Raw genomic sequence first — 13999 nt, forward strand, 5'->3', positions numbered from 1 at the left:
AACTAAAAACTGACCATCGAAAATTTGACCCGATTACATTACTTTCCTTCCTATAGGTATAGGATAAGGAAAGTAAAAAATGGATACTTACAAAAAAAAAAAAAAAAAAAAAAAAAAATAAACCCCCTTTTTTTTTTTTTTTTTTTTTTTTTTAATTTTTTGTTCTTTAGAAGAATCTGTGGTGTAGCCAACCTAATGCCTGGCTGTCACCCATCGGGTTCAATTCGGTTCACTCAACCAGGATAACAGTCGAGTGCAGAGTCAATTCCGACCAATAATTATATCACGTACACAGACCATACCAAGATGCAGAACAAAAACACCAACAATAACAACAACAACAACAACAACAACAACAACAGAGGAAATCGCGTATTACTCGGAGAAACCACATAATGAACAAAGAATGAAATGAAGATTTGAAATTGAAACAATGATTGAAGAGTTTTGAGTTGTACCTACACAAGAAGGGCAGAATCATGACTTGGGCGCTTTTTGGGTGAAATAGCTTTTCTGAAGCCAGCGGCGCCGGCAATAGTACGTTGAAGGTACCAGTTCTCGATGGATTATTATTGAAGCTCAGAAACCTTGCGTTAGGGATGGGAAAAAAAGAATCGATTTTTTTGAAGATCGATTCTTTAGTTTCGATCGATTCAGAGAATCGATTCTTTTTGGTCAGAATCGAATCGAAATAAAAAATCATAATTATTTAAATCAGTGCTGTTAATTTTTGAGATTTTGAGTAGTTGGTTTACACATTACTGGGTAAGTGCTAAGTGGTCAAGTCATTGTATGCTTTGTATGGGCGCCGACAGCCGAACATGTCGAACAAGTCGGTCAATTTAAGTCTAATCAGGAATCAGCTTGAGGCCCCCTCCCCCCTATACTTATACTGTATATACCTACCATAAGCCATAATCGATTTTCGGAGAATCGATTCTTTTGTTTCGATTTTTAGGCTGGATCGATTCGAATACTTTCGTTTCGATTTCCCATCCCTACCTTGCGTGAGACTGATATACAGACGGGTGACCATCTGGGCAATAGCGCAATCACTTCGTGGTGTCTTTTCCCAGCCCCATTCATACTGTGGGTGAGGTTAATATGAGTAGGCGGGTCTTTATGACCGTATGGAGGGTAAAACCCCCGTCACTACTATGAAAACCTTAGCAGTTATGCATTGACGTCTATGAAGACCTTAGCAGTTATGCAGTGACGTCTATGAAGACCTTAGCAGTCATGCAGTGACGTCTATGAAGACCTTAGCAGTTATGCAGTGACGTCTATCAAACAAAAGCTTTTCAAATAGGTCAACATTATTCATGAGGTTATAAACAAGTTTTTGTAAAAATCCTCCCAAAGACTGAAAGATGTTTCACACCAGGCCAAATTCAAGTAAGCATAAATCCTTCTGGGATAAATCCTTTCAATTATAATTTGAATTTTTCAGACCCATCCTGTCCCTACATTTGAAAGTTACATTTGGGGCTCTAGGTCATTATTCAATAAAATATTTCAATTTAGACAGTGTTGTTCCAAGTGAATGAAGTTACGTATGGGCCTCTAGGTCATTTTTCAATAGAACCTCTCAATTTAGACAGTGTTGTTCAGACTGATGGCGTAAATAGTGATAACATTGGGAAGGGTAAGAGTGGTGATAACCAAACAAACACTGATAAGAAAATTGTGTTAGTCTAGTAGGGATCCCTTATAACTTGTAAGCACGTAAAAGATACATTATAATCACTATGTCGCTTAGTGTTCATATGTAGGTACCGTACCTATTTACCTGGATATCAAAAGGTAATTTCCAACCAAGAGTTCCCTACTTTTTCCTGATAAACCGAATTGACGACTCGGTACTTAAAAAAAAAGTTTGACAGAGGGAACTGTAACTGCTATGGTCTTACCGTCCCGAAATCGAAGAGAGAAGGAAGACAGGATAGGAGAAAGCCAGCCGTTCCGAAAACGAACATTATCCCATCAGGATAAAATCCGCCCCGGGCGTGAATCGAACCCACGGCCTAGCGCTTACAAGGCAGACGCGACGACTACTTTTGATGGCGACTTTTTTGCCTATCAGCCCAGCCACACATGTTAGGACGGTCTGACAGACCGCGGTGTCTCAGACCTAAGTCTATCAGACGGTCTGACTCTGCGTCTCGAGCTTTTTCGGCCATACACGGTAAGACCTTGGTCTGTGACACCGCGGTCTGTCAGTCTCAGCAAGAGTGGCGGACATTATAGTTCATCCAGATCAATGTGACAGCAATGAGTCATCAACCCAAAATGAAGGAACCAATCAGATTGCAGGAAATCCTTACATTAAGCTAGTTTTACCTATACATAATTATGTTAATGAATCGAAGAAAATTACAAAGAACAAGGAGAAAAAAAAATCTATTTAGGTAAGTCGAAGAAGAAAGAATAGGCAACCATAAAGAAAAGAAAAAAAAACTGGTTTCCAACCACATTTCCAGCTTTAATTACCAAAGTCTGTAGGTACCATAAAATTTACCAAAAACGAATGGAGCAAGTTAAAAGTTTTACCTGCCAGCCTAGTTAGCTTAGTTGGTAGTGCATCTGCCTTGTAAGCGCTAGGCCGCGGGTTCGATTCCTGCCCGGGGCGGGGCAGGCTTATCACGGAACTTGAAATTTTCTTTTCAGAACTCCTCTTCTATTAGCCTTTTGATCTACTGGCTATGGATGGAAAATGGAAAAAGCTATCCAACCAACAGGCCATAAAAGACTTAAAAAAAGTCAAGTACCTACTATATATTTAGACAGACCACTTTTCGTGACAAGCAGAGGTTTTTTTTATGCCCCCCATGTCCTTATCCTTGACGGTACTGAGACCTTGATTTCCCCCCCAATGTTGACTGTCAATAAACTCAGGCCACTTTTGGAAGGTTAAGGTTAATATGTACACAGTAGTACACACTTATAAGGGAAATAAGGGGAGTGGTATTGTGTTTTGTGTCAGTCAAGGAAAGTGGTTTTCCTCCCAAGATAGGTAAAAAATGGGAGAAAAAATTAATTAATCAACCATGTAGCATGTATCCTAATTTGTGAAAAAGGTATCCAACAGGAAATTCATTTCACACAAGCTGGATTTTAGGGCGTTTTGAAGTTTTGCAAAGAGTTTTTTTTCTACGAGGAAACGCCATTTTTTTTTTTTTTTTTTTTTTTTACAAGGAACTTTGGTATTAAGCTTGTCTTTTTCGTGTTTTACATAATAAATAATGTATTATTTACTTTTTTTTTTATTCAAGTCAACAATTTGACAAATTTGCAAAAAATAACAATGGAAAATAGACCAGTTCACCTCAAACTCCACAAATTAGGCAGGAAGGTAGGTAGCTACCTACTACCGGATTTTTTATTTCTTATTTTTTTTATTATTATTATTTTATGTGTGTTTTATTATTATTATTATTTTTTTTCCGATAAGGCGCTTTAACACTTATATGTTAAGGTCTTTCGCGCCGGTGTGTGTTTTATTTAAAGAGGAGGTTAACAATTAGTTCCATTTAAATTTGAATTGAATTTGTAAGAACAAATAAATTTAAAACCTCCACTAAGGTAACTTACCTACTTGAATTGGGCCACTTACTATAGGTGGGTAACATGAAAAAAGCAGATAACCATCTACATACACTTCTCCTATTCTTCCAGACAAATTTAGCTTCAGATACAGGGGAAAGAATAGTTACCTAATACCCACCTATGCTAGCGTTAGAATGTAGGTACTAGATAGGTATTAGTTACATACTATCGTGTTGTGCTTACGAGTAATTAAAATGGAAGATAACTTAGAAAAAGTAATAAACAACAGAGCAGGTATCACAATCAAATGCTATTGAACCCTCGACTACATTAGAGAGGCTATAGTTCATCCAGATCAATGTGACAGCAATGAGTCATCAACCCAAAATGAAGGAACCAATCAGATTGCAGGAAATCCTTACATTGTTGCAATTGAGGTAAAGGTCTATTTTTGATAAACTCTCTCTTTTAAAATGCAGAGGTAGCTCTAAGTTCAGAGGTTGGATTTCAGAACAGGTAAGGTGGATATCGCCTTACCTGACTTTGTTTCGCTGTCGGAGGAAGCACTGTGCAATATACCTTCCCCTTTTAAAGATTCTCTACCATTGCACATGTGACGTGTTTGGCAACAATGCCTATTTTTTTGCTGTCACATTGATCTGGACACACTATAGTTCTTTGTGTACGGTTCAGTAGAACTCGTTAAGTGATGCCCTTTGATAGAGGATGAGAGAAACTCGTTACTTTTGGTCTTGACTAGGTTGGTATTGACAGCCTTTTGATCAAGAAGTGAGTATACTACGAGGATTTTGTTCCCTTGATTGTGATTCATGCGTCATGAATTTCCCGACACAGTGACATGATTCATGACTCGTTAATCATGACAAGTTCAGAATTCAGAATCATGTATAAACAGTTGTGTCTGCGAAATCTTCGTAGATACGTACTGATCTTGCATGTAGGAGGTCCCAAGTTCAATCACCTTTGAAACAATGTTTGAAATACATATGTACCTACCTAACTTGGAATCTTGAAAATAAAAAGTAAAAACCAGAATTACTTTGTATTAACTAAATAAATTATCACAATAGAATTCAGAACTTTATTTTTGATTTTCAATCCACTTCTTATTTTTACAGCTTTCAACTTGGGTCTTTCGTTCGTATACATATAGTAAGTCACGTTACAAAAACATACAAAATTAAAACAGTTTTAGGTACAACATTACAATAAACATACAAAATTAAAGCACCGTTAGATATAATAAAACATACAAAATTAGGGTAATTTTACAGTTTTACTTACGTCAGTTCATTCAGGTTCAAAAGAACCTTTCTGTCTCCTTTTCATGACTCTCTCTCTCTCTCTCTCTCTCCCTCCAAACTGTGTCAGCACCATCATAAAATCAGTCAGCATATACCAGTATGAGACCCAGGGTCGGAATGCTGATCCAAGTGTCACCTCGTCTGCTGCATCTGCCTCCTGCTCTTCGCGTAGTTAGTTCATTCAGGTTCAAAAGAACCTTTCTGTCTCCTTTTCATGACTCTCTCTCTCTCCTTCCCTCCCTCCAAACTGTGTCAGCACCATCATAAAATCGGTCAGCATATACCAGTATGAGACCCAGGGTCGGAATGCTGATCCAAGTGTCACCTCGTCTGCTGCATCTGCCTCCTGCTCTTCGCGTACCACATGAATACAAACTGAGTCAGCACATGCCAGTATGAGACCCAGGGTCGGAATGCTGATCCAAGTGTCACCTCGTCTGCTGCATTTGCGTCCTGCTCTTCGCGTACCACATGAACACAAACTGAGTCAGCACATGCCAGTATGAGACCCAGGTCGGAATGCTGATCCAAGTGTCACCTTGTCTGCTGGATCTGTCTCCTGCTCGCGTACCACATGAACACAAACTGAGTCAGCACAGGTCTCCCTCCAAACTGTGTCAGCACCGTCATAAAATCAGTCAGCATATACCAGTATGAGACCTAGGGTCGGAATGCTGATCCAAGTGTCACCTCGTCTGCTGCATCTGCCTCCTGCTCTTCGCGTACCATATGAACACAAACTGAGTCAGCACATGTCAGTATGAGACCCATGGTCGGAATGCTGATCCAAGTGTCACCTTGTCTGCTGGATCTGTCTCCTGCTCGCGTACCACATGAACACAAACTGAGTCAACACATGCCAGTATGAGACCCAGAGTCGGAATGCTGATCCAAGTGTCACCTTGTCTGCTGGATCTGTCTCCTGCTCGCGTACCACATGAACACAAACTGAGTCAGCACAGGCCAGGCCAGGATGAGACCCAGGGTCGGAATGCTGATCCAAGTGTCACCTTGTCTGCTGGATCTGTCTCCTGCTCGCGTACCACATGAACACAACACAAACTGAGTCAGCACATGCCAGTATGAGACCCAGGGTCGGAATGCTGATCCAAGTGTCACCTTGTCTGCTGGATCTGTCTCCTGCTCGCGTACCACATGAACACAAACTGAGTCAGCACAGGCCAGGCCAGGATGAGACCCAGGGTGGGAATGCTGATCCCGCTACAACACTGGGATCTCTTGTACAGTTTGGCAATGCTGTTGAGCTTGTCTGCAACGTTGCATAGTTCCTGTTCAATATTGACTACTGCTTCGGATACAGCTCCTAGGTCGTGAGCTCGGTCTATAGCTGCTGATTCAAACTGGTGCTGAAGTTTGGATTGGGCGGAGACAGGTGGTGATGCGGACGCCAACTCTTTGGTTGGCTTGATGCAGGTATGTTTTGGCGTTTCCGTTGAGCTCTTGTGGTTGGAATCTGTAACAAGGATGACAAGAAAGAGTTCGTAAGTTTTTTGGTTTTATATGAAGAATTAGGTCACAAAATATCTTGTCAGATCGAGTTCCATATTATTTAGGTTCCTATCTACCTGATATCAGTGATATCACACACAACTCAAGGGGACTGAATTCGTTGTCGACTGAGTAAAAGTAACGTCGGAACGGAACTCGGGGACGTCCACAGCGTCCACTTTTACTGCTGCTAACATAAAGTCTGGACGTTAGTTATCTTTTAGAAAACTCGTTTGTATAGCTTTCAAGTAATTTCACCCTCTAGAAGAGAATCTATGTTGCTATGTCCAATTGTGCATAGGTCTTCAGAGGCCCCACAAGATAAGATAAACTAAACCTCCGTTTTTTTTTTTTTTTTTTTTCTTTGAACAGATAAATATGTAATTGCATTTTCCCTTGTTATAGGACTTACATTTTCCCTTGTTAGGACTGTTTTCCCTTGTTAGGACTGTTTTTCCTTGTTGGGACTTACATTTTCCCTTGTTAGGACTGTTTTCCCTTGTTGGGATTTACATTTTCCCTTGTTAGGACATATAATTATTAATTATCTTCCCTTATCCCTATCATTAGGACTTACATTTTCCACGATGACTCTGACCACAACCTCAGTCGTGTTGTCATCTTCTCCCAGCACGGTGTAGACTTCGTTCGGGCTTGGGATTCGGGATCGATCGTACAAACTCGTGCTGATCCAATCCCACGTGTACAGATCGCTTTCATTGATCAGCATGATGAGACCTGAGTCAGCACAGTCACAATGATGTAATGCAATCGGGTCACCTATGTGATCTGTATTTTTTATTCTATTTTATTATTTTTCTGTTTTTGAAGTTTTCTATTTGTGAAGAAATTTGTAAGGGGGAACTGTAGTTTTTATGGTCTAATCGTTCCGAAAGCGAAGAGAAAAGGAAGGCAGGATAGGAGAAAGCCAGCCGTTTCGAGAAAGAATCTTTTATCTGTTTGGGATAAAATCTGGGCGGGAATCGAACCCGCGACCTAGCGCTTAAAAGCAGACGTGCTACCAAATTAACTAGGCTGGCATACAAACGTGCAACTTTTAGGTAGGTACTTTATGAAAAACAATTTTTTTTTTACTTGGGATAGGTATTTCACTTACCTGCTAAAAAACTCTGCTGTACAGTTACGTTACCTACTGTTCTCATGAACTGTATTTCTATGTTTTTCCTCAACGTCTATGTTTCTGGCTACACAACATATCGAAAACATAAATCACTGGAAACTTATCAGCGGAAAAAATAACAAAAAAAATTCTATGGAAAATCCCCCCTCCTCCTCTAATTCTATTCTATTCTGTTCTATTCTATTTCAATTTATTGTCTGGAAGATATACCACACATACCTTCCCTGTTCAATTCCTAAAGTTTAAGGACCTATTCGGATTTTTTGTAGGTATGTAGGTACATCGGTATATGAGAAGTAACATTTTGAGCAGCTAAAGGGGACTACACATTAGACGGACCAAAATGGTCCGGAGAATGGTTCGGCAAACCAAACTTTCGCTTAAAGAGTGGTCCGGTGCAGTCTGGTCCGTCTAATGTGTAGTCCCCTTTCGTCATTAGTCATTGCATTTTGTGAAAACTAAAATGGCACCTGTGAAAACTAAAATGGCACCTGTGAAAACTAAAATGGCACCTGTGAAAACTAAATTGGCACCTGTGAAAACTAAAATAGCACCATTGAAAAATAAAATGGCACCTGTGAAAACTAAAATGGCACCTGTGAAAACTAAAATGGCACACTTGTGAAAACTAAAATGGCACCTGTGAAAACTAAAATGGCACCTGTGAAAACTAAAATAGCACCATTGAAAAATAAAATGGCACCTGTGAAAACTAAAATGGCACCTGTGAAAACTAAAATAGCACCTGTGAAAACTAAAATGGCACCTGTGAAAACTAAAATAGCACCATTGAAAAATAAAATGGCACCTGTGAAAACTAAAATGGCACCTGTGAAAACTAAAATGGCACCTGTACTAATCCATAGGAAATCCAAGAAAGTTTTCCAAAAGGAAAGTATACCTTACCTCTGTGATAGGTACTTCAAAAGCGTTTGAAGAAATGAAGAAGGTCTGAAAGATCAAAGTCCAAGATAGGAAACAGAACTAACTTGTCTATTTGACAGTAATGAGGTGCTAATTGCATTGAAATTGAAAACGAATATCATTAGTTATGTGAGTTTCAATAGTGTTCAATGCAATTAGCAAGATCGGAAGAGCGGTTCAGCAGGAATAAAATTGTGTTAGTCTAGTAGGGATCTACTTAGAATAAATAGGTTGCTTGATGCAAACCAACAACCACAACTACTAAACTACTATTATGCTAAATAAGGTAAAGAGTTATGCTGGGGAATTCATTAACTCAATTGGTAGGTATGTATGTATTAGGTATCTTATACAGGGATTTTTTAGAGTCTTTAAAGACAGTATCAATAAGCAAGCCTAGCCCGACATTTAAAGGGTTTTAGGACTATTTGTCCCTACACATCAGCCTCGGAGTGGGTTTTTTTTGTACTAGCAATAAGGTGTGTTATTATTTATTAATAACTACCAGGATGGGGAGAATTATGAAAATTTATCAACAAACCGATATACTGGATTGTTGTATGGAATTCCACAACAAAATTCCCAATGTTTGGAATTCCTCAAAATCAAGTCCTGTCTACTCGTGGATCTCAATATGACAAAGCGACTAATTGGAAAATCACACGTTCCATCTATACTAACTAGGTAATTTATAATTATAAAATCGCCTGTAAAAAAATTGCCAGTTTTGTCTACTACTAACAACTAGGTCTACCTACCAATCAACACGATAAAATGACCCATGCGAAATTGCCGTTTTTTTTTTTTGTTTTTTTTTTTTTTTTTTTTTTAAGGGGTTTGACAGATACATAAGTAGACTTTATTAATATACCATTTGTGCATAAAAAAAAGAAACATCTCCAGAAAACAACATCACATTAGGGAACCCCTGCTCCATCTTCCAAGTTTAAACTTCTGGCCTTGTAACGAACAAGTCGAACAGAGCAATCGAACCCGCGGATAGCGCTTAAAAAGGCAGACCCGTTCCGAGAAGCGAACAGGCTGTCTAACATTGCCGCCGTTTGGGTTTTCCCGTTTTCAGGGAAATTTCCTTATCTGGGAGGCCCAACCATACTTCCCAAAACGGCCGGCACATTTTTTGTCCTTTTTTTTTTTTTTTTTTTTGTATTTATAACGGTGCGTCCTAAACCGATAAGGTTCGTTCTCGGAACGGCTGGCTTTCTTCCATCCTACCTATCTTCTCTTTTCGCTTTCGCGACGATAAGACTTTAGCTCGAAGCTTAGAGGCTTGCGATTTTATCATTTATTGAATTAGAAGTGGGACATCGTGGGAACTAGTAAAATGTCTTCATAAAAATTATTTACCTATTCGATATACCTAGGTACATTAACTACCCATAGGTATTAGTTATAACTACCTAGAAACTGAGACCTATTACCTATTAGTATTAGAAGTAGGCAGAACGCTTGATAAGTTATTGGGTAGGTAATTAGCTATTAACTCATTAAAACTCATCATATACCTACAGACCGCCGCCTTAATTATAATATTATGAGTAGTAAGCTTAAAGGTTACTTAGATGTATGTATATGTATAGGGAGTAGCTGGTATAGTTATTGTAAAACAATGTAAGAAAAGAAACCAATGTAAAAAAGGAGAAGATTGTATAAATTGTAATTTGCAGAACCATTCGCAAGTAGCAGACAGTCTCAGACATTCGCAATTAATTATTAATTATAGTAAAACTATGAATTATTTATTGTAAAATCTCGTTTAAAAAGAGAAGATCGCCTACAAACTAAGATCGCCTACAAACCAACAGGTGTGTGATCACTTAGGTATAGGTAGGTACCTAACTGCCTACTGAAATACCTAGGTAGTGACCTTTAGTTAGTGAAACCGTCTTACTCAATTCTGTATACAAGTATATACATACTTACATAGGTAATAATAGGTACCTATTTTCAGTCCTGCAGTCTACAGTCTAATGTTGAAATGCTCTTTCAGGTTCTTTGCAAGATAGGTATTATTGAAGAAATCCTTACTGAAGTATATCTTATCAATCTAAAATTCTAAACTTTTTACCAACTGATTAGCCCGTCTTCAAATCCCAACAAACTTTTCACATTCCTCCACCTCCTTCTACTGCCCCTAATGCACATACATGCTGCCCGATGGATGGCAACTGATGAGAACCGGGCTCTCAGCGAAATGATATGATTTCTCAGTAGATAATCATATTAACATTATTCTTACCGTTTTTATTATTATTGGATACTAGATAATATTAAGGTAGAAACACACTAATATCACCTCACGTGAGTGTAGCTGTCCTAAACTATTGTATGTGTACCCACTCACCTGCATTCTGCACGCACTGACTCCACGTGGTAATGCCACCGTGTTCATCCATGCCTCTCAGTCCGCCATTCATTCCCTTGTCCGCATTACGCAGCTGGTACGCATGCGTCAAATCCTCCCTCATGATGTCCCCATTGGCGGGAGCTGCGGCATAGTACTCGCTAAGTTTATTCTCAGTTCGGCTAAGATCGTGAATACTCGTATCAGTTCGGCTAAGATCGTCAATGTCTCGGCTCTTCAGCACTTTGTCTTTGAGTTGGGCGAGTTTTTTCGACCCTGTCCGGGCGAACAGTTTGTCCATGGTTGGCCCTAGGAGGAGGTCAATGTCTTCATTGTTAACTGCTTCGTATAGGGTGCCCAGGGATTTGACCATGTCTTCTACATCGCTACCCAGGGTGGAATCTACTATGTTGATGAACTCGTCTATGTAGCGTTGCATGGCGGCTTCCTTGGACATGTCACCTATAGGGGAGAATAGAGCGAAGTGAGTTTCAAGTGATTGTTGGTTTTTTTTTTTTTTTTTTTTCAAAGAGGTTTGATCACGAGAGAGGTAGAAGACGAAGAAGATGTTCTAGAGAAGAGTGGGGCGCAATATTTCGTTGGTGTGTTGGGGAGAAAAGGGAACTGTAACTCCTATGGTCTTATCGTCCCAAAATTAATGAGAAAAGGAAGACAGGATAGGAAAAAGCCAGCCTTTCCGAGAACGAACATTATTCGTTCAGGATCAAATACGCCCCGGGCGGGAATCAAACCCGCGGCCTATAGCTTACAAGGCAGAAGTGCTACCAACCAAAAGCTAAATAGGTAACAGGCCAGTCTGTCTGTTTCACCATAACTGTTCCGATTTTCATGATATATGCCAAATGATAGATTTATGAGAGGGTTAATTAATGTTTTCTAAAAATATCTGCCTTTTTATTACCATCATATCATTTTACATCAATATTTTCGTTAGTTTCAATTACTTTTCGATGGCGATTGGCCAATTTTCCTTGACAAAATGGAGCAAAAATATTTATTTTACCTACTTTTTAATCCCCCCCCCCAAAAAAAAAAGAACAAAAAAGGCACCATATAACCAGTCTCTCTCAATTTTAATTAAAATTGAACCAACCGAAACCGATAAGAGGAATTGTGTACCAAGAACAAACAAACAAGGCTAAATGGATTTTTGCATTTAACTTTGTTTGTTTGTTGATTTAAAACTTAAAATAAATTTAAATAAATAAATTCTCTCTCTCTTTCTTTCCCCCCCCTCTCTCTCTCTCTCTCTCTCTCTCTCTCTCTCTCTCTCTCTCTCTTCCTTCAAGTCGCCGGTTGTTGACCTCACTTCCACCCGTCACAATAAAATGATTGTTTTGTTATTTATTTATGTATTTATTTATTGACTCATTTATTTATTTGCTTATTTATAAATAAATTAAGCACCTAAATGGGAAGTATTGTGTCTCTTCTCGCCCATCTGATGAGAGGCATACTACGACACAGACCACATGCGTCTAATGTAGCATCAGTTGTTTCATTGCTACGAAGTAAAAATGGCGCTTTTTTTTAATATTCATAATTTCATACCTAATTTGGTCCACGCATCCCATTTGGTTTTCCGCACTATATCCCAGAAGGCAGGCTTAGGCTGATTGTTTGGACCCTCCGTAGCCTGCTTATACAGGGCGTAAAACTGAAGCATCGTATTGAGGGGGGTCTGAATTGGGCCGGATTTTGGCAGATTCTGTATAATGCTGACGGCCGCGTAGAATTTCCGCTCGCGTTCCTTCATCTTCATGATAGCGGCCAGAGATCAGCATCAGAGGATCAGCATGCGGCCGAAATCAGATGGTCAGCAGATTGTTATCAGCAGATAGGGCGGGAACAGATGATCAGCAAATATTGGGTAAGCACGAAAAGGCGGGTAATTTCTGTAACACTTGTCCTTATAAAAAGTTTATAAAATTGATAAATTATTGATTTTTTTGTGCACTGAAACAGAGTAGGTATTTTTTAATCACTTTGGAAGTTTTAGATACCTACCTTATAGCTAGGTAATTAAAATTACCTATTCCGTAATATAGCTTTTTTATTATTATTTATCCTGTTTGTCACATGAACTCTGTGTGATCTGTTTAGGGAATGAGATTTTTTACGAAAAGACTCGTAGGTAGGTCATGTTCATTTATTTTAAAGTGAACAAAAAACATGAATGACACACAAAACGGAATAAAGACATACACGAGTTCCTAATAGCTAATAATAATAATAATAATAATTATGATGGGTCATACGTTAGTCTACACTAGAGTACAAAAAATTTGGGACATTTTCTGTTCCTTTACAAATCCGGAGTTCAAATCTCCGAATTTGGAACAAGCTCTCGGTTCTAAAAATGTGTTGATAGTTGGTATAACTGTACCGAGTAAACGCTCAAAATGTCTTCTCATACTCGTATTGTACCGTACCTATTTGTCTCGATTTTCAAAAGATACCTACCTACCTATTGTCGATATTGAAAAAGTTCCTGAACGCGAGTGTAGATACCTATCTATGTAAATTTAAGGTACTTACCTATCTTCCTTTCTACTTTAGCTACCTACTTAGTCTACTTACCTACCTATCCCTTAATCCAAAGCGTGAATTATTTAAGCCTAATACCTACATAGGTAGAAGGGAAATAGGTACCTATGTACCTAATAGGAAAAATAGAAAAGAAAATAGTGTATTTCTCATAGGTAGGTAGATATCTACCTAGCTAATGGCCTTATAATTTGGGAAGGTCACGACACAAAGGTAAATGATGTATGGTCAAAAGCCCCAACTTTTCGTTATTATCCAGGTAGGTAGGTGTGTAGAGATTAAATATTCATTAAACTTTTGATAATTATTCTAAAAATAGCATAAGTAATACCTAATAGGTAATAGGTGGGTTGTACCTAAATATGTATTAGAGTAGGTATTCGGTAGGTATCTAAATTTATTGGAAAATAGGAAAAAAAGGAAAGTAAAAATTAAAAAAGTTTGGTAAGTAGGTATCCTAATAAACTTTACCTATAGTCTTGAAAAATGATTTTCAAAATGTCACTCAATAAAAACGAAATATTAAAGAAAAAATATATTGATTGCTTAGAAAATTCGATAGAAAAAAATCGCACAACCGAAACCGTAAAAAAAAAAAAAAAAAAAAAAAAAAAAAAAAAAAAA

At 38.5% G+C, this 13999-nt stretch overlaps 1 protein-coding gene across 1 annotated transcript; it reads right to left on the reverse strand.

Moving 5' to 3' along the window:
* Positions 1 to 5127: 5127 nt before the first annotated feature.
* On the reverse strand, positions 5128 to 13941 carry LOC103514860 (acyl-CoA-binding domain-containing protein 5-like). The gene is made up of 6 exons (XM_026827712.1): positions 13847 to 13941; positions 12380 to 12784; positions 10808 to 11269; positions 6075 to 6345; positions 5766 to 5856; positions 5128 to 5402 (listed from the first exon to the last, which is right to left on the reverse strand). The coding sequence occupies exons 2-5, from the start codon at positions 12588 to 12590 to the stop codon at positions 5769 to 5771; spliced, it is 1032 nt and encodes a 343-aa protein (XP_026683513.1). The 5' UTR covers positions 12591 to 12784; positions 13847 to 13941; the 3' UTR covers positions 5128 to 5402; positions 5766 to 5768.
* Between the last annotated feature and the right edge of the window lie 58 nt (positions 13942 to 13999).

Source organism: Diaphorina citri, unplaced genomic scaffold, assembly GCF_000475195.1.
Source record: "Diaphorina citri unplaced genomic scaffold, Diaci psyllid genome assembly version 1.1 scaffold1236, whole genome shotgun sequence".
In the NCBI taxonomy this organism is placed as follows: domain Eukaryota; kingdom Metazoa; phylum Arthropoda; class Insecta; order Hemiptera; family Psyllidae; genus Diaphorina; species Diaphorina citri.